Source organism: Ahaetulla prasina, chromosome 15 (assembly GCF_028640845.1).
Source record: "Ahaetulla prasina isolate Xishuangbanna chromosome 15, ASM2864084v1, whole genome shotgun sequence".
Classification (NCBI taxonomy): Eukaryota; Metazoa; Chordata; class Lepidosauria; order Squamata; family Colubridae; genus Ahaetulla; species Ahaetulla prasina.
Window position 1 is genome coordinate 10,816,421 of NC_080553.1, and position 19,497 is coordinate 10,835,917.

The following is a 19,497-nucleotide window of genomic DNA, read 5'->3' on the forward strand; positions in this document are numbered from 1 at the left end:
CAGTAAATGTTAGCATCCGGGTTAAGAGGTGTGTTGTGGTCTGCCAGTAACCTGTGGAGCTGGCAACGGAGTCAGAAAGCGATGAGGCTGAGGAAGAACGTGGGCCAGTCCTGGAGTCAGGGGAAGGTCCGGATGAGAGCTCTGCATCGGAGGCAGAAATAGGGCCAGGGCCATCTGGGAGCGATGCGCGGACTCTGGAGCCTCCAGAGGCAGACAGCAGAGAGGCAGAGGAACAGGAGGAGCCTGTTCCTAGTGCACACATGTGCAGAGCTGCCAGAAGGCAAGAGCAGCTAAAGCAAAAAGGACAACTTGGGAGTAAGGCCAGGAAATGATTGGCCACTCCCATAAGGCTTAAAAGAGCAGCAACGAGCCATTGGGTTCTTTGTGGAAAAGCAACGTTGATTTCCATGCTTCTTGTCAGCATCTTTTGAACTTTGTAGGGGTTTTGCTAAAAGCCTTTGGCAGGTTGCCAAAGACATCAAAGGTTGGTGATAAGGCCAAGGGACTGGTTATTAAGACTTTCGTTTTGGACGAAGCTGAGAATGAATTGATTCTCAGCTGTTTTAATAAAATAAGTTTGTTGAGGACTGAATTGTGTTTAGTAATCACTACTTGGGCCTTGGTCACAACAGGCTGGGAAAAAAAATCCATTTGCTGACTTCTGGAAATCACCAGAATAAAATCGAGCGTCTGATTAAAACTATATTATCTCCTTTATAGAATTTATTCAGTGAATATTAGAGACGTCTATCAATAATCTTTTCCACCGCCTTTGGCAGCGTCTTCAGGCACTGACCAGAGTTTTCCTGAAGGTTCATAGGGATGATTGGTTGTGGAGTTTCAAAAAAATCTGGTGCAGAAAAATATCCTAAAACTTTTATTCTGATTTCTTTTTTTCTTTTTTTTTAAGATTAAATATAACCTCTCTTCAGTAGAGCATCTCTCTTTAAAACAACAGAAAAAGTGGGTGGGGGGAGGTGGGGCAGGATACATTCTTCTCGAAAATACGAAATACTGACCATGGAGCAAGGAGATTTACAGTGCAAAATACAAGCGTTTCACACCGACAAGTGCAAAATGATTATCCTTACAACTTCTACAGCGTTACGCCGGAGCCCGTCTTTTCCTCCACCGCTCCGTGCTATCATTCTAGAGCACCTCGTTTGCATCCGATTCTCTAGAACAACCACGTCAAAAGATTCTGGCTTTGACAGACAAGCCAAAAAGGGGGGGGCGGGGGGGCGGGGCAGGGCTGACTTTGCCTGACATCCGCCGAAGGTATCAAATTTGCCCGTCTTCACTGAGTGCAGCAGGATTTTTACGAGTCTACGAACTGCGGCTAATTTCTAGATCACGGATACGCCACGTTGAAGATCCCAGCAAAGACGAAAGGCACGAGCTAAGATGTTGGTTGATTGTTGCGGTGTCCGCTACCACGGGGAGGGGGGACACGACACCCAGGTTGGCATGCAAACGCGCATGCGTACACAGGGCTTGCTTCGAAGGGCGGGAGACGGCGATCTCAGAAATTCACCTTTCGAGGTCAGCAGGGAGGAGGAAGCGAGCATGGTGCTTCTCCCTCCCTCCCCCCCACTTTTAGTAAGGAATATCGTTTTGGTAGTACTGGATCATATCGTAGGTCTTGCTCCTAAAAAAAAAAGAAGAAGAGGGAAAGAGGGGGGAAAAAAATTAGGCATTTTCCAGAGATGTACCTCTTGGGATTGAATTTGGTTTCTTTGGGGACTTGAGAAACAGACAAGCTTTGTGGGCAGAGGCTACTCTGGATGAAGGTTTGCTGCAGCGATGAGTCTTGGATTGATTAGAAATATACTGTATGTTGTGGTCTGCCAGCAGCTTGCGAAGCTGGCAACGGAGTCGGACAGCGATGAGGCTGAGAAGAGGCCAGGGCCATCGGGGAGTGAGGTGCGGACTCCAATGCCTTTTGCATTGGGCCTTAACGCCTGCCACATTTACTATTGTGGGAAACAGGAAGGGGGGATTGTATGGAGCATGGGTGATAGATAGTCAAAATAACATTCCTTTCTCAGAGAGTCAAGGCCATCTTGCCCTGCACCTGGACGGTTGGAACTGGGAGGCATCTCCAGTTTGGTCGGTGCTTTGATTGGACCATGGGATGGACATTTGGATTGCAGGAGAAGGGACTTGGACTTTCCTTTGGGTGTGGAAAACCTGGCAGCTTTCAGATTCGGGTTTTCCCCGATGTGCCAATATGACATCTCTAAGAAAATGGAACTTTGAGGAACTTCGAGCCTCGGAGTCTTCTTTCGTTGAGGGTGTTACTTGGAACCCTGACCTTAATCCAAATCTCCCTTTAAAAATTCAACCAGCTCTTTGGGCTCCGGGGTGCTTGTTCGGGGTCCTGAGCCCCGAACATCGACCTGAAACCGGGCGGCGTGAAGACTCAGGAAAGATGGAGGTGACAGAAGGTACAATTCTCCCTGTCACTTCGCTGTTGTTGCTGGGCCAGAAATGGGACAGCAGAGATGAAGTAGGCCTACCTGTTGCTAAGGAAGCAATTTTGAATGATCTTCATGATGAAGTTGGCAGCTTCTCGCTCCGTCATGTTGGGGCTGAACCTGTTCCTGTTTGAGAAAACAGGAGGAGGAGAAGGACGTCAAAAGACTGTTCTGCAGAAGTCTTGACTTTGACACATTTTTCTCACAAGCCTGCAGGCAACTGTGGTTGCTGATATTTTTGCAAAGACCCGTCAATTGGCAGGGTGTGATCTGAGAACCTAGCGCTGCGAAGCCCTGTTCTCACCAAGTTATAATTCTTAATACAATTATACGAGTATTTTTCTCAACCCTTACAAACTTCTAAGGCTTTAACTCTCAGAGTTCCCCAGCTGGCATGGCACTGGGCTAGAAAATGGGAGACTGTGAATTCTAGTCCTGCCTTAGGGATGAAAGCTGGTTGGGTGGTTTTAGGCCAATCACCAGGAGTCAGTGAGTTCTAGTCCTGCCTTAGGGATGAAAGCCAAGTGGGTGACTTTCGGCCAGTCAACAGGAGATGTTAAGTTGTAGTCCTGCCTTAGGCATGTAAGCAGGTTGGGTGGTTTTGGCCCAATCACCAGGAGTCAGTGAGTTCTAGTCCTGCCTTAGGTGTTGTGACTCCAGCCCCGGAACCTGGCCCCATGCCCGGAAGTGACTCCAAGAGTGAGGGGGAAGGGCCGGTAAGGCTTACCTTGGGAGCACCGATGCCTTTGGCCCGGCTCCAGGAGCCAGAACCAGACCAGTCGGAGGACGTAATGAGGCTGTCATCCCCTGATTCCTCCCTTCCTCAGGCTAGGCCTTCAGACGCAGCTGATAATAATACTAATCAAGCTGGGATCGACCCACGCTTCAGAAGATTAGAGAGGCGGCGTCATCAAAGGGAAGGGTGGGGCAGGAGCCCACCCCACAGGATATATAAGGAGCTTTGGGGCTGCTCTCATTTCTTCAGGAAGCAAATTAGCTGAACCATTTCAAAGAGAGCTGAAGTCTTACTTTGTGAGTTATTTGTTTGAACTTTGGCAGGCAGCTGCGTTTTCTCTGCCAGGACTGATAAGAGCCGTGAATCCACTGGCTGTAGGCCAGCTCGTTACTCCGAAGTGGGGATGGAGACAGAACATTAGGGATGAAAGCCAACTGGGTGACTTTCGGCCAATCACCAGGAAATGGTGAGTTCTAGACTTGCCTTAGGCATAAAACTTGTCTGCTAACTTGGGGCCAGTCCCCTTCTCCTTTCCTAGGAAGGTGGCCCTGAATGCCCCTTCTGAAAACTGCCAAGAGGACTTCTCCAGGTAGTTCCCAGGAGTCCAGACTGATTCAAAGGTAACATAAATAAATAAAACCTGGAACATACCTTCCACGAGGCCATCAAGGGATGCCTATACCCTCCTCTGTAGAGTCTCATTTCTATCTTCTAAACTTCGGGCTGAGTTCCATCCACCCCTCCAGGCTCAACAAAAGCAGCCTCCCACTTCTTTAAGTCAATCAAGCCCTTGCTTAGCTTAAGTAAGACCCACCTGCCCGCCCAGTTTCTGCTCTCAGCCAATCGGCACAGCCCACTTACTTCAAGAGTTTGATGGTCTGTCCCCGAAAGCAGGGCAATCCAGTGTCTAACATCAAAGTAACCAAAGAAACCACAGCATCCATATAAGGTCTGCAAGGAGAGGGAGAGAAGGGAAGGTATGGTTGGCATCATCTACCGGCCGGAAGAAGTTTATTTTTTAGAATAGAATAGAATAGAATTTTATTGGCCAAGTGTGATTGGACACACAAGGGATTTATTTTGGTGCATATGCTCTCAGTGTACATAAAAGAAAAAAAAAATCAAAGGTACAACATTTACAATACAAATGATGGTCATAGGTTGCAATTTAACCCTTAATGATAGCAACAAAAAGTTACAGTCATACAGTCATAAGTGGAAAGAGATTGGTGATGGAAACGATGTGAAGATTAATAGTAGTGTAGATTTAGTAAATAGTTTGACAGTGTTGAGGGAATTATTTGTTTAGTAGAGTGATGGCGTTCGGGAAAAAACTATTCTTGTGTCTAGTTGTTCTGGTGTGCAGTGTTCTATAGCGTCGTTTTGAGGGTAGGAGTTGAAACAGTTTATGTCCAGGATGTGAGGGATCTGTAAATATTTTCACGGCCCTCTTCTTGATTCGTGCAGTATACAGGTCCTCAATGGAAGGCAGGTTGGTAGCAATTATTTTTTCTGCAGTTCTAATTATCCTCTGAAGTCTGTTTCTGTCTTGTTGGGTTGCAGAACCAAACCAGACCATTATAGAGGTCCAAATGACAGACTCAATAATTCCTCTGTAGAACTGAATCAGTTTAGATTTAGGGAGGTGGGCTGGGATGACGGCTGGTGTGTTTGCAGCGAGGGGTCTGTGTGCCATCTGTGGCACCCGTGCCATAGGTCCACCATCACGGATATAGATGAAGGTGGAGATAAAGATGAGGAGTTGGGCATTTTTTTGAATATGTACGTTTGAACACTATAATGAGGATTATTTAAATTTTGAGAAATGTGATAGAGATTGCTAATGTTGTTCTTGTGAATTGGATTGATATGAATGATACCCAGAACCAACTCTGTTCACACACAATATAAATGTATAATTTTAAAAAATAATAATTAAAAAATATATTAACACCCACCACCACCCTGCCGCCAAAAAAAAAAAAAAAAGGAACCCAAGCGGAAGCTTCCTTACCTGACGGCCAGGTAGCCCCTGACGCACATCTCCATGAACCACTTGAAAGGCGTGGCTTCCATCTTGCCGCCCATGATCATGACCATCTCATCCGTTAGCTTGATGTCCGGCTCCCAGCCCAGGTTTCCGCCGGGAGAACTTTCGAACATGAATCCAAAATCTGCCAAGAAAGGAGGAAGGAAGATGTTGTGTCCTCCTCGCCTCCGTCCGAACGATGGCTTAATTAGCTGGCTCTTATCAGCTCTGGCAGCAAAAAAGCCAGCGCCTGCCAAGAGCCCTCGTTGGCTACCAAGACGCTGGTGAGTCACAACTTTCAGCTCTTGTCAATCCGTGGATTTGCCTGATACAAAGAGACACACCAGCTCTTGCTGCCTTTTATATCCTGTGGGGTGTGTCTCTATGACTCAGCACTTCCTAGGCCTGCCCCTCCCCTACTTCTGTTGTTCTCTTCTCTCCTGCCTAAGAAACCTGGGATTGAGCCAAGCCTGATTGCTCTCAGCTGGGTCTGCAGGCGTGGCCTGGGGGGGCGGAATCAGTCAGGAGAAGGAGGCCTCGTTATCTCTTTCGCTTGGCCTGCTTCTGGCTCTTGGAGCTCATCCAGGGAGGCCGGTGCTTCCGAGGTAAGTCCTGATGGCCCTTCTCCCTCATTGTCCAAATCACTTTCTTGCAGCAGGCCCAGCTCTGAGTCACTTTCTGGCAGCAGGCCCGGCTCCGAGGCACTTTCGGGCATGGGGCCAGGTTCGGGGGCAGGAGCCACAACAGAAGACGTTGACCTGTGTAGATCTTTGAAGTCCAATAACCAAGTCTTTGAAAAAAAAAGCAAAGTCTACATTCTGGATGGAGACGACCATTGGTTTGAAAGACGGGTCAAAGAGGCCATCTGTTTTAAAACTGAACAGTTCCTCCCTCAACAGATGGGGAAGGTATTGTGACCCGTTGGACAGGGAGGAGTTTGGGGAGGAACATGGGTCAGTCCTGGAGTCTGGGGAAGGCTCGGACGAAGGCTCTGCGTCACAGGCAGAGAGAGGGCCAGGGCCATCTGGGAGTTATGTGCTGCCTCCGGAATCTGACATCAGCAAGGCAGAAGAACAGTGTGAGCCTGTTCCCAGTGTGCATGTGCACAAAGCTGCCAGAAGGCAAGAACCATTAAGGAAAAAAAGGGTGACTCGAGAGTAAGGCTTGGAGATGATTGGCCCCTCCCATAAGACATAAAGGAGGAGCAAACAGATGTGAGCCTTTGCAGGAAACAATTAGTTCATATAGTCCAGTGATGGCTAACCTTTTACGGATTGAGTCCCAAAGCACGCTCGCACATGAACCCCCAAAATGCAATGCATGCGCGGACCCCCTCCCTCCCTCCATCCATCATGCACAGTGGTTAGAATGCAGTATTGCAAGCTAACTCTGCCAACTGCCAAGAGTTTGATCCTGCCTGGCTCAAGGTTGACTCAGCCTCCCATCCTTCCGAGGTGGGTAAAACGAGGACCCAGATTGTTGGCGGGCAAGAGGCTGACTCTGTAAACTGCTTAGAGAGGGCTGGAAAGCACTATAAAGCGGTATACAAGTCTAAGTGCTATTGCTAACGACTGCAAAGGAATATAAATCCTTCCATTCCCCACCATTCGGCCAGAACCGATGAAGCTTCTTGGATGAGAAGCGAATCTTTTCAAGGGGAAAAAAAACCTAAGAAAGTCTAGTTGCCTTTTGAAAAAAAAACACCCTTTGGCACAAGCATGATTGAGATTGATGGTTGAGAATCTCCACAGACAATCAGAGGGGTGGCTTTGAGGAGCTGGAATAAAAAGCAGAGCCTTAGAACTGACCCCAGTTCCGTTGTCCCAGGTGATGGCCCATCCCGAGTGCAAACAACCTTCTGCCCACTGAAGGACAATGTTTTTCTGGGGAAAATGTGCTTCCTCCAGGTCAGGAGTCGGCAATCTTAAACACTCAAAGAGCCACAAACCCCCACCCATTCAATTCTGGAGCCGACCAGAAGTCCGGTTCCCCCACCATAGAGTCTCCTCCTAGTGCGGCATCCTTTTTCCTCTGCCGACCGGAAGTCCGGTTTCCCTCACCATAGAGTCTCCTCCTAGTGTGGCATCCTTTTTCCTCTGCTGACTGGAAGTCCGGTTTCCCTCACCATAGAGTCTCCGCCTAGCGCCGTGTCCTTTTTCCTCTACCTGTCCTCACTAAAAGCCTTATCAATTGTGGAGCCGACTGGCGACAGGGAGCCACAGCAGAGGGATGAAAGAGCCACATGTGACTCCAGAGCCCCGGGTTGCCGACCAGAGGTGGAATTCATCCGGTTCGGACCGGTTCAAATCATGGATGGGCCCCACCCACCCGCCCCGGCTCTATGCCACCTTATTTAGGCACGTTTTTGACGGGCGGTGCACGCGCCAGCAAAGCGTATGTGCGGAAGGACGGGCACATGCGTGATCGGGCGCACTCACATTTGCGAATCGGTAGGGAAAGTAAGTGAATACCACCCCTGTTGCCGACCCCACCAAAAAAACAAAATAATCTCAAGGGGTAAACTAACCAATATGAATGAGATGTCCATGTTTGTCCAGCATGATGTTGCCATTATGCCTGTCTTTAATTTGCAAGAGGAACAGCAGAAGACTGTACGCAGCCATACTGCGGATGAAGTTGTAGCGAGCCTGCAAAGGGGGCGACAACGAGGGGGATATTGAGAAAGAAGGAAGGGTTTGTATCACGGGCACTCAGGGGAACATCTAAAATAGGAGCATTTTCTTGAAAGATTGCACACAAGAAAAATATATTTTGGAATGGAGGAAGTGGATTGATTATATTCAAAATAAGTATCAGATTAAAAAATATCAGTTAGTTTTTGAGTGAAGTTAGGAATTGCTATGTATTAGTTTAAGAAAGAAGGGAATTGATAGTGTGATGGTGTGAAATGGAATATGTTTTATGTTATATTTTAGATTATGTTTGTTAGTTACAATACCCTGTATTCTGTTCTGGGAAGTCTCGGGGGAGGAGGGGAACTGGGGGGAAGGAAGACTATAAATTGATTGGTTGCCATTGTACAGGAATAATGGTAGAATTAAACAAGTTGGAATGGTGTAAAGTCGGGACTGCTCGGTAACCACTCCCGAAGGGAAAGGGTAAGGAAAGAGGAGTAAAGAAGGAAGAAAGTAGGTAGGCAGGTGGGTAGGTAGGAAAGAAGGGAGGGAGAAGAAAGGATAGGAGGAGGAGAAGAAGGAGAAGATAGAGGTTAGAAATGATGGTAGTGAGAAGTGGGAAAGAGGAGGGGAAGTAGGAAAGCGAGGAGAAGGATGGTGGGGAAAGTTGAAGAAGGATGAGAAGGGAAGAAAGGATTAAGGGAGGGAGTGGCAGTCGAGCAGCCCTGATTGAGTATAATTTGAGTATAGGATTGATTGTTGGATAAGTGATTGTATTATACACTGGTCAAATTGTGGGAATTATTATGGAAAATAAAAAAATTTGCTCATAAAATAGGAGCATTTTCATAGGGAGGTGGGGAGTGAAAGGGGACTGAAGACAAAGGACTCATTTTCTGGAGAGGAATAAAGGAATCGAATTGTGTCACTTGGGTTGACTTGATTCCTAACGATACAACATTTTTGTGCTTGGCATCACTGGACGATTTACTGTCAAGGAATGCTCAACCTGCTAATTATTGTACAGCATTTTTTTCTAGTTCTCCATGAGGTTCTTTTTTTAAAAAAAAGTTTTTTATTTTTTAAAACGAACATAAAAACATCTTCAATCCAATTACAGTGTGTCGGTGGGGTGGTAACACATCTCTTGTTCAATTTCAACGTAAAAATCTCTTTAATTCGTCTAGTGTTACACATTGCATCCATCTGATATCTAATCCTTTTAATGAACCAGTGACTATAACCTTTCATTCTCTCATGTCATATAAATTCCCACAAATTAATATTTTATCTGGTAACATCATTCATTCCATCATTCTAAATCAATTCAATTCATATTTCACTTAATAATGACCCTTCTTAGATCTTTTCTAATATATCCTTCCTTCTAACCATTGATAAAAATAAATCCCATATCTTATAATATTGTTTATCTTCCTGCGAGGTTCTTATCAATAAAAGCTATCCTCCAATTGTCTCCGGAGTCAAATCAAGGGATCATTAGAGAGAGTTCAGAAAGACGCACACACTGAACGACAATCCCCCGCTCCCTTCTAGCACGGATGATGTTACTTAGTTGGGTCATGAAATGTCTGCAAGGAAACAACCACGCTCAGAGAGCACCAAGGACCCCACAGTCCTCCTCTTCCCTCCCTCTCTTCCTCTCCTCCTCTCTGCAAACCCCACTCCCTTCTAGCACTGATGGTATTACCTAGTTGGGTAATGTAACGTCTACAAGAAAACAACCAAGCTCAGAGAGCACCAAGGACCTCACAGCCCTCTTTCCCCCTTTTCCTCCTCTCCCCTTTTCCTTCTTCTTCTCCCCTTATCCTCCGTCCCTCCTCCTCTCCAAATTCCCCTCCTCCTCCCCTTCTCCTATTCTCCACGATCCCCACTCCCTTGTAGCACGGATGACATTACTTAGTAGGGTCATGAAATGTCTGCAAGTCAAGCTCAGAGAGCACCAAGAACCCCACAGTTCTCCTTCTCCCCTTCTCCTCCTTCCTTTCTCCTCGAATCCCATTCCCTTCTAGCACTGATGACGTTACCTAGAGGGGTCACGAAATGTCTGCAAGAAAACAACAAAGGTCAGAGAGCACCAAGGACCCCCCGCCCCACCTTCATTCAACCCAGAGCTACAAATATTCTCTTCTATCGATAAGAGTCACACAAAGTACCTTCTGGAAGGCCAGGGTTGATTCATCTCCGTACTGCCTAGTAAAGTAATCGTACATGCCGAAGTCGGTCTGCCTGCCCAGCTGATCCCGGGAAGTACAATCTGGAATGCATTCGATGACGCCACACTAAGAGAAAGGAGGGAAATGAAGGGATGGGAGAACTCGGGCTCCACAGGAGCTCCTAAGAGCAAGATTCTGCAAAACATCTGGGATATGTGTGATGTCAGTTCTGCCTGGCTCGGCTTGGGGGCTCCCACATCCAAGGGTGGGCTGCTAGGGGTTCGGAGTTCAGAGAACCCCCAAATCCCATTCCTGGCTGGCCTCGCCCCTCTCAGGAGTCCCCACGCGGTCCGATTTGGATGCAGGTAAGTGCCGGGCACACGCGGAGGCTTGGGGAGTGTGAAAAACGGGCCTACCGGAAGTTCGGGAAAGCCGGAAAAAGGCCCGTTTCTAGCCTCCAGTGGGCCTCCGGAGCCTGGGGAGGTCGTTTTCGCCTTTCCAGAGGCTTGAGGAAAGCCTCCAGAGTCCAGGGGGGGCAAAAATGCCCCTCCACCCAGTGGTGCAGGAGGCCGACTAGGCCACGCCCACCATAGCCACGCCCACCCAGCAACTGGGCAGAGAACCCCTTGCTAAAATTTTGGAAGCACACCCCCGCCCACATCTGCAACTCATCTAATCATCTGCAACTGGAAAAACTGTAATGAACTTAATAAACAGAAAGAAATACAGGTAAATCCTTGACTTACAACAGTTCTTTTAGCGACCGTTGTAAAACAAAGCGGCTTAGGACCCTTGTTCGCACTTAAACGACCACTGCCGCATCCTTTCTGGGTCACGTGATCCAAATTCAGGCGCTTGGCGACTGACTTGTATTTATGACGGTCGCAGGGGGTCATGGGATCCCCTTTTTGGGTGGCCTCCTGACGAGCAAAGTCCATGGGGCAGCCAGATTCACTTAACAACCGTGTCACTAACTTAACAACGGCGGTGATTCGGTTAACAAAGACGGCAAGGAAAGTCGTAAAACGAAAGTAATCTCGCTTCACGAATTTCTCACCGAGCAGCATAAATTCTGGGCTCAATTGCGATCATAAGTCGAGGACTACCTTTACAATAAATTTAATTTTAAGACGAGAGAGGGTTGGTTTTTTTAAATATTGCATTTACAGTATTGATTATACATACCTAAGGTCCATGTTGTTTAAAGTTAAAATTTGCTTAGCCTGTCCATTGCATAAGGTAAAGGTAAAAGTTCCCCTCGCACTTATGTGCTACTCATTTCCGACTCTAGGGGGCGGTGCTCATCTCCGTTTCAAAGCCCAAGAGCCAGCGCTGTCTGAAGCCGTCTCTGTGGTCATGTGGCTGGCATGACTCAAGGCCAAAGGCGCATGGAACGCTGTTCCCTTCCCACCAAAGGTGGTCCCTGTTTTTCTACTTGCATTTTTTACCTGCTTTCGAATTGCTAGATTGGCAGAAGCGGGGACAAGTCACGGGAGCTCACCCCGTTATGTGGCACTAGGGATTCGAACCGCTGAACTGCCGACCTTTCGATCTACAAGCTCAGCGTCTTAGCCACTGAGTCACCGCATCCCTCCGTCCATTGCATATCTATGCACAAAACAAAACTGTAACAACGTGGATTGATAAAAAGACTTGCTCTCAAACGTTCTTCCAGATACTCACCCCAGGAGCGGTGGCTACCACTCTGTAGGGAAAGACGTAAAGGTCGAGGCCCACCAGTTGAAATATGTTCTTGAACAGATCGATGATCTGCAAGGCCAACATGTCCTGTCCAACAACAAAAGAAACAGGATTGAAGGTTGTTTTTTTTCTTCCAAATATTATGCACAACAATGATTAATAAAGGAGGATATTTGTAGGGTTGACATGAGGGGTTCTTGGTGCGCTCTGTGCTTGGTGGTTTTCTTGCAGACGTTTCATGACCCAACTAGGGAACAGATTGCTGAAAATTGTTCCACATCCACGGGTGACTTAAGAAGACTTTCTTAAGAAAACAGCTTTCTCACCTGCCTGCAGTCATCGCCCACTTTAAAGATGGCGGCCTGCCAGCAAATCTTCTTACTCTCCCTCCCGTCTTCTCCGCTTTCATCTATGGAATCTGAACGACAACGCAGGCCTAGAAGGGAGCATTTTTGAAGAAGTTATGTTAAAAACGATAATACGCACCATGTTTCCCTGAAAATAAGACCCCGTCTTATATTTTTTTGAACCCCGAAATAAGCGCTTGGCCTTATTTTCGGGGAAGTCTTATTATTTTGGGGCGCGGGGAGCAAGACGGGGCCATCTTACCTGATTTCCAGCTCTGACTCCCTAACCCTAATCAGAGGAAACGGCGGGGACCGGCTGCGCATGCGTTTAAATATTTTCGGGAGGGCTTATTTTCAGGAAGGGCTTAGCATCGTTTTGAGGGTAGGAGTTGAAACAGTTTATGTCTAGAATGTGAGGGGTCTGTAAATATTTTTACAGCCCCCTTTTTGATTCGTGCAGTATACAGGTCCTCAATGGAAGGCAGGTTGGCAGAATAGAATAGAATATAACAGAACAGAATAGAATAGAATAGAATAGAATAGAATAGAATCAGAAAGAAGAATAGATTAGATTAGATTAGATTAGATTAGAATATAGAATAGAACGAGGAAGAAGAATAGAATAGAATAGAATGAGGAAGTAGAATAGAATAGAGGAGGAGGAGGATGGGAGGAGGAGGAGGAGGAGAAGAAGAAGAGGAGGAGGAGGAGAAGGAGAAGAGGAGGAGGAGGAAGAAGAAGAGGAGGAGGAGGAGGAGAAGAGGAGGAGGAGGAAGAAGAAGAAGAAGAAGAAGAAGAAGAAGAAGAAGAAGGAAGAAGAAGAAGAAGAAGAAGAAGAAGAAGAAAAAGAAGAAGAAGAAGAAGAGGAGGAGGAGGAGGAGGAGGAGGAGAAGGAAGAGGAGAGGAAAGGAGGAGGAGGAGAGGAAAGGAGGAGGAGGAGGAGAGAAGAGGAGGAGGAAGAGAAGAGAAGAGGAGGAGGAGGAGAAGAGGAGAAGGAGGAGGAGAAGAGGAGGAGGAGGAGGAAGAGAAGAAGAAGAAGAAGAAGAAGAAGAAGAAGAAGAAGAAGAAGAAGAAGAAGAAGAAGAAGAAGAAGAAGAAGAAGAGGAAGAAGAAGAAGAGGAGGAGGAGGAGGAGGAGGAGAAGCAGAGGAGGAGGAGGAGCCGTTGCACTAACCTTCTTTTTCAAGTTCACTCACTCCACACCTCTTCACCTTGAACTTGGCCAAGTAAGGGGCTTTGGCAGCGCTGGAAGGAAGAAGAATGGGTCAATGCCAGTAATAGTAATAATTCTTTTATTGTCTTATTAAACTGAAGTAAAAGAGGCTGGTAAAAGGTGCCAAACTCTACCTTTGCATAGGCGTTCCCGACTTGTAGTCGATATCCAGAACAATAGCTTCAGGATTGCTTGGTAAATAGCAACCTATTTAAGGGAAGGAGAGAAGACAATCCTTGGTGAAAAACCAGCTAAATGGTGTAGCTAGCAGGACTAATCAGAGAAGACAGCAGCCAGGACGTTTGTCCTCTTTACAGGCACTTCTCAGCTTACAATCGTTCATTTAGTGACTGTTCAAACTTACGACGGCACTGACAAAGAATGGCTTATGGCCCTTTTTCACACTTAACAACCGTTGCGGTGTCTCCATGCTCATGTGGTCAAAATTTGTGTGCTTGGCAACTGAATGATAGAACCGTGGTTACAGTGCAGTATTGCAGGCTAACTCTGCCGACTGCTGGCAGTTCGATCCTGACCGGTTCAAGGTTGACTCAGCCTTCCATCCTTCCGAGGTTGGTAAAATGAGGACCCAGATTATTGGGAGCAAGAGGCTGACTCTGTAAACCGCTTTGAGAGGGCTAAAAAGCACTGTAAACTGATATATAAGTCTAAGGGCTATTGCGACTGCCCTTCCTTCCTTCCTTCCTTCCCTCCCTTTCCTTCCTTTTTATTTCCTTCCTTCTTTCCTTCCCTCCCTCCTCCCTCCCTCCCTCCCTTTCCTTCCTTTTTATTTCCTCCCTCCCTCCCTCTAGTGGCTAGAATGCAGTATTGCAGGCTAATTCTGCACACAGGAGTTCGATTCTGACTGCCTCAAGGTTGACTTCCATCCTTCCGAGGTGGGTAAAATGAGGACCCAGATTGTTAGGGGCAAGAGGCTGACTCTGTAAACCGCTTAGAGAGGGCTGTAAAGCACTGTGAAGTGGTACATAAATCTAAGTGATATTGCTAATGTTCTTCCTTCCTTTCCTCCCTCCCTCCCACGGTTAGAATGCAGTATTGCAGTCTGACACTGCCCACAGTCAGGAATTCGATTCTGACTGGCTCAAAGTTTACTCAGCCTTCCATCCTTCCGAGGTGAGTAAAATGAGGACCCAGATTGTTGGGGGCAAGAGGCCGACTCCGTAAACCGCTTATATAAGTCTAAGTGCTATTGGTATTTTGCACAGTTTTCACACTGTTGCAGCAGCATCCCCGTGATCAAAACTTGGATACGATTGATATTTATGATGGTTGCAGTGTCCCGGGGATCATGTGATCCTGTTCTGTGATGAGCACAGTCAAACCTCTGGTGGCTCAGCAGACTAAGACAGTCTGTTATTAACACAGCTGCTTGCAATTACTGCAGGCTCAAGCCCCACCAGGCCCAAGGTTGATTCAACCTTCCATCCTTTATAAGGTAGGTAAAATGAGGACCCAGATTGTTGGGGGCAATAAAAGTTGACTTTGTATATAATATACAAATGGATGAAGACTATTGCTTAACATAGTGAAAGCCGCCCTGAGTCTTCGGAGAAGGGCGGGATATAAATGCAAATAAATAAAAAAAAAAAAAAATGGGGAAGCCAAGATTCAGTCAACAACCGGGTTACTAATTTCACAACTGCAGTGTTCACTTTAACCACTTTGGCAAGAAAGGTCATAAAACGGGGCAAAACTCACTTAACCACTGTCTCCCTTTGCAACAGAAAGTTTGGAGTACCTGGAAGTGTTAATTTCTTACCGGGTTGCACTTTTACTTCAGATAAAGCGTTCAGACAAGCTTTTTTTCGCTCTTCGCCTTTAGGATAAGGCCTATGGGGTGGGGGAAAAAAAACACATATTGAAGTATTTGAATTATGAATTCTGACCCGCAAGGCAAGTTGGGTTTTGTTTATAAGGTCCATTTCAATCTCATCTTCTTTTAAAGACCCCATAATCCCTTGCATCGGGGTGGAGTCTAGGCAGGAATGAAATGCTCCCGGTTCGGACCGGATCGCCTGATCCGGTAGCAATGGGTGGCGGGTGGTTCGGAGAACTGGTAGCAAAAATCCCTGCCCACCCCTCCTGACTGAGCCGCGCAATCATCATTTTTTTAAAAAAAAATGCTTTTAAAAGTAAAAAAAAAAAGCCTCTGATGATCACGTGGCTCAGCTGGGATCTTCAGAACCTTTTAAAAGCATTTTTTTCTACATCGTCTTCGGCCAGAGAGGTTGTAAAAAAAAAACCTTTTAAAAGGCTCCTCTGGCGATTCCAGCTGAGTTGCCTGATCGCCAGAACCTTTTAAAAGTATATTTTCTACAAGCTCTTCCGCTGAAGAGGTTGTTACAAAAATGCTTTTAAAAGATTCTGGCGATCAGGCAACTTGGCTGGGATCGTCAGAACCCTTTAAAAGCTTTTTTTTCCTCTGGAGATCCCAGCCGAGTTGCCTGATCATCACAGGCTTTTAAAAGCATTTTTTTTACAACCTCTTCGTTTGAAGAGGTTGTAGAAAAAATGCTTTTAAAAGTAAAAAAATGCTTTTAAAAGTAAAAAAAAAAAACTTGGCCACACCCACCCAGTCACGTTATTCCCCCCACAAAGCCATGCCTACAGAATCGGCAGTAATGAATTTTACATTTCACCCCTGAGTCTGGGCAACTGAATGGAGCTGAGTGTTTACGGGCTGGATGCCCTTCCTGTCGCCAATGCGGAGTTTTATTCAGCAGATACATTCTCATGGTGCCCAGAGAGAGAGAAAGATTTGCCTCTACCTAGGATCGAACTCACAGCCTCCTGATTGTGAGGCGAGAGTTCCACTTCTAGGCCACCGCGCCACTCGTAAGGTCCATTTCAAGGAAAGAACCAAGTTTTTCTATGCCTCTGTTTTTGTACTCACTTGATGATGGCGGAAACGTTGGTGATTTTGTTGAAGAAGTCAAATTCCCGTTGGTAAAACTCCTTTGCTGGACCAGACAACGAGCCGGTTATTTCCTCGACAAGCTGCTCCAGCAGTTCCCCAATGTCAGCTGCATAAAAGAGGAAGCAGAAGGAGGAGGGTGACGTTTGTGAGGTCTTTTTGTGCTCTCTAAGCCTGAGGGTTTTTCTTGTGGACATTTCATAGCTCAACTAGAATAGAATAGAATTTTATTGGCCAAGTGTGATTGGACACACAAGGAATTTGTCTTGGTGCATAATAGAAATAGGAATAGAATAGAATAGAATAGAATAGAATAGAATAGAATAGAATAGAATAGAATAGAGGAATAGAATAGAATAGAATAGAATAGAATAGAATAGAATAGAATAGAAGAATAGGAACAGGAATAGGAATAGGAATAGAATAGAATAGAATAGAATAGAATAGAATAGAATAGAATAGAATAGAATAGAATAGAATTTTATTGGCCAAGTGTGATTGGACACACAAGGAATTTGTCTTGGTGCATAATAGAATAGAATAGAATAGAATAGAATAGAATAGAATAGAATAAGAAAGAATAGGAATAGGAATAGGAATAGGAATAGGAATAGAATAGAATAGAATAGAATAGAATAGAATAGAATAGAATAGAATAGAATAGAATAGAATAGAATAGAATAGAATAGAATTTTATTGGCCAAGTGTGATTGGACACACAAGGAATTTGTCTTGGTGCATAATAGAAATAGGAGCAGAATAGAATAGAATAGAATAGAATAGAATAGAGGAATAGAATAGAATAGAATAGAATAGAATAGAATAGAATAGAATAGAATAGAATAGAATAGAATAGAATTTTATTGGCCAAGTGTGATTGGACACACAAGGAATTTGTTTTGGTGCATACACTCTCATTGTACATAAAAGAAAAAGAAAAAAAATACATCAAAGGTACAACATTTACAACACAAATGATGGTCATAGGTTGCAACTAGGTAGCATCATCAGTGCTACAAGGGAGTAGGCTTTGTGGAATGGAAGAGGAGGAGGGAGGAGGAGGAGGAAGGGGAAGCGGAGGAGAAGGAGAAGTGGAAGGAGGAGAAAGAGAAGGGGAAGGAGAAGGAGGAGAAGGAGGAGGAGAAAGGAAAGGGGAGGAGGAGGAGACGGAAGGAGAAGTGGAAGGAGAAGGAGGAATAGGAGGAAGGAGAAGGAGAAGAAGGGGAAAGGAAGAGGAGATGAAGGAGAAGTGGAAGGAGAAGGAGGAGGGGGGGGAAGGGGAGGCGGAGAGGAAGGAGAAGGGGAAGGAGGAGAAAGAGAAGGGGAAGGAGAAGGAGGAGAAGGAGGAGGAGAAAGGAAAGGGGAGGAGGAGGAGACGGAAGGAGAAGTGGAAGGAGAAGGAGGAATAGGAGGAAGGAGAAGGAGAAGAAGGGGAAAAGGAAGAGGAGACGGAAGGAGAAGTGGAAGGAGAAGGAGAAGGAGGAGGAGGGGAAGAGGAGGAGAAAAAGAAAGAGGAAGAGAAGGAAGAGAAGGAGGAAGAGGAGAAGGAGGAGGAAGAGAAGGAGGAGGAAAAGGGAAGGAGGAGGAGAAGGAGACGGAAGGAGAAGTGGAAGGAGGAAGAGGAGGAAGAAGTGGAAGCAGAAGGAAGAGAAGGAGGAAGAGGAGGAGAAAGAGAAGGAGGAAGAGGAGGAGAAGGGGTAGGGAGGAGAAGGAGGAAGAGAAGGAGACGGAAGGAGAAGGAGAAGGAGGAAGAGAAGGAGGTGGAGAAGAGCAAACACCTGAAGTAATCAAAAGCCGTGGAATCGATCTTCTCTCTCAAGACTGCGGAGTCCTTGGTGCTCCCGAGCCGGAGGTTTTCTGGCGGACATTTCATAGCTCAACTAGAATAGAATAGAATTTTATTGGCCAAGTGTGATTGGACACACAAGGAATTTGTCTTGGTGCATAATAGAAATAGGAATAGAATAGAATAGAACAGAATAGAATAGAATAGAACAGAATAGAATAGAATAGAGGAATAGAACAGAATAGAACAGAATAGAATAGAATAGAATAGAATAGAAGAATAGGAATAGGAATAGGAATAGGAATAGAATAGAATAGAATAGAATAGAATAGAACAGAACAGAATAGAACAGAACAGAATAGAATTTTATTGGAAGTGTGATTGGACACACAAGGAATTTGTCTTGGTGCATAATAGAATAGAATAGAACAGAATAGAACAGAATAGAATAGAATAGAAGAACAGGAATAGGAATAGGAATAGAATAGGAATAGAACAGAATAGAACAGAATAGAATAGAGAATAGAATAGAACAGAATAGAAGAATAGAATAGAATAGAATAGAATAGAATAGAATTTTATTGGCCAAGTGTGATTGGACACACAAGGAATTTGTCTTGGTGCATAATAGAAATAGGAGCAGAATAGAATAGAATAGAATAGAACAGAATAGAGGAATAGAATAGAATAGAATAGAATAGAATGAATAGAATAGAATAGAATAGAATAGAATAGAATGGAATTTTATTGGCCAAGTGTGATTGGACACACAAGGAATTTGTTTTGGTGCATACACTCTCAGTGTACATAAAAGAAAAAGAAAAAAAATACATCAAAGGTACAACATTTACAACACAAATGATGGTCATAGGTTGCAACTAAGTAGCATCATCGGTGCTACAAGGGAGTAGGCTTTGTGTAGTGGAAGAGGAGGAGGAGGAAGGGGAAGAGGAGGAGAAGGAGAAGTGGAAGGAGGAGAAAGAGAAGGGGAAGGAGAAGGAGGAGAAGGAGGAGGAAAAGGAGGAGGAAGGGAGGAGGAGGAGAGGGAAGGAGAAGTGGAAGGAGAAGGAGGAATAGGAGGAAGGAGAAGGAGAAGAAGGGGAAAAGGAAGAGGAGATGAAAGGAGAAGTGGAAGGAGAAGGAGGAGGAGGAGGAGGAAGAGGAGGAGAAAAGAAAGAGGAAGAGAAGGAAGAGGAGAAAGGGAAGGAGAAGGAGGAGGAAGAGGAGGAGGAGGAAAAGGGGAAGGGGAGGAGGAGAAGGAGACGGAAGGAGAAGTGGAAGGAGGAAGAGGAGGAAGAAGTGGAAGCAGAAGGAAGAGAAGGAGGGGAAGAGGAGGAGAGAAAATGAGAAGGAGGAAGAGGAGGAGAAGGGGTAGGGGAGGAGAAGGAGGAAGAGAAGGAGACAGAAGGAGAAGGAGAAGGAGGAAGAGAAGGAGGTGGAGAAGAGCAAACACCTGAAGTA

At 45.7% G+C, this 19,497-nt stretch overlaps 1 protein-coding gene across 3 annotated transcripts in view; it reads right to left on the minus strand.

Moving 5' to 3' along the window:
* Positions 1-1,422: 1,422 nt before the first annotated feature.
* Positions 1,423-19,497, minus strand: part of PI4KA (phosphatidylinositol 4-kinase alpha) — a 103,322-nt gene continuing 85,247 nt past the window's right edge. For 2 of the 3 annotated variants that reach the window (XM_058158132.1, XM_058158131.1), the window contains exons 44-55: positions 16,230-16,359; positions 15,096-15,166; positions 13,450-13,522; positions 13,277-13,347; positions 12,083-12,192; positions 11,739-11,843; positions 10,056-10,181; positions 7,770-7,890; positions 5,228-5,387; positions 4,075-4,164; positions 2,520-2,603; positions 1,423-1,648 (exon numbers count right to left, since the gene is read on the minus strand). In XM_058158132.1, the coding sequence (XP_058014115.1) occupies positions 1,597-1,648; positions 2,520-2,603; positions 4,075-4,164; positions 5,228-5,387; positions 7,770-7,890; positions 10,056-10,181; positions 11,739-11,843; positions 12,083-12,192; positions 13,277-13,347; positions 13,450-13,522; positions 15,096-15,166; positions 16,230-16,359 (1,193 nt within the window). In that variant the 3' untranslated portion in view covers positions 1,423-1,596. Of the gene's footprint in view, positions 1,649-2,519; positions 2,604-4,074; positions 4,165-5,227; positions 5,388-5,409; positions 6,033-7,769; positions 7,891-10,055; positions 10,182-11,738; positions 11,844-12,082; positions 12,193-13,276; positions 13,348-13,449; positions 13,523-15,095; positions 15,167-16,229; positions 16,360-19,497 lie in introns of those variants that run through there. The other variant, XM_058158133.1, reaches the window with a different exon arrangement.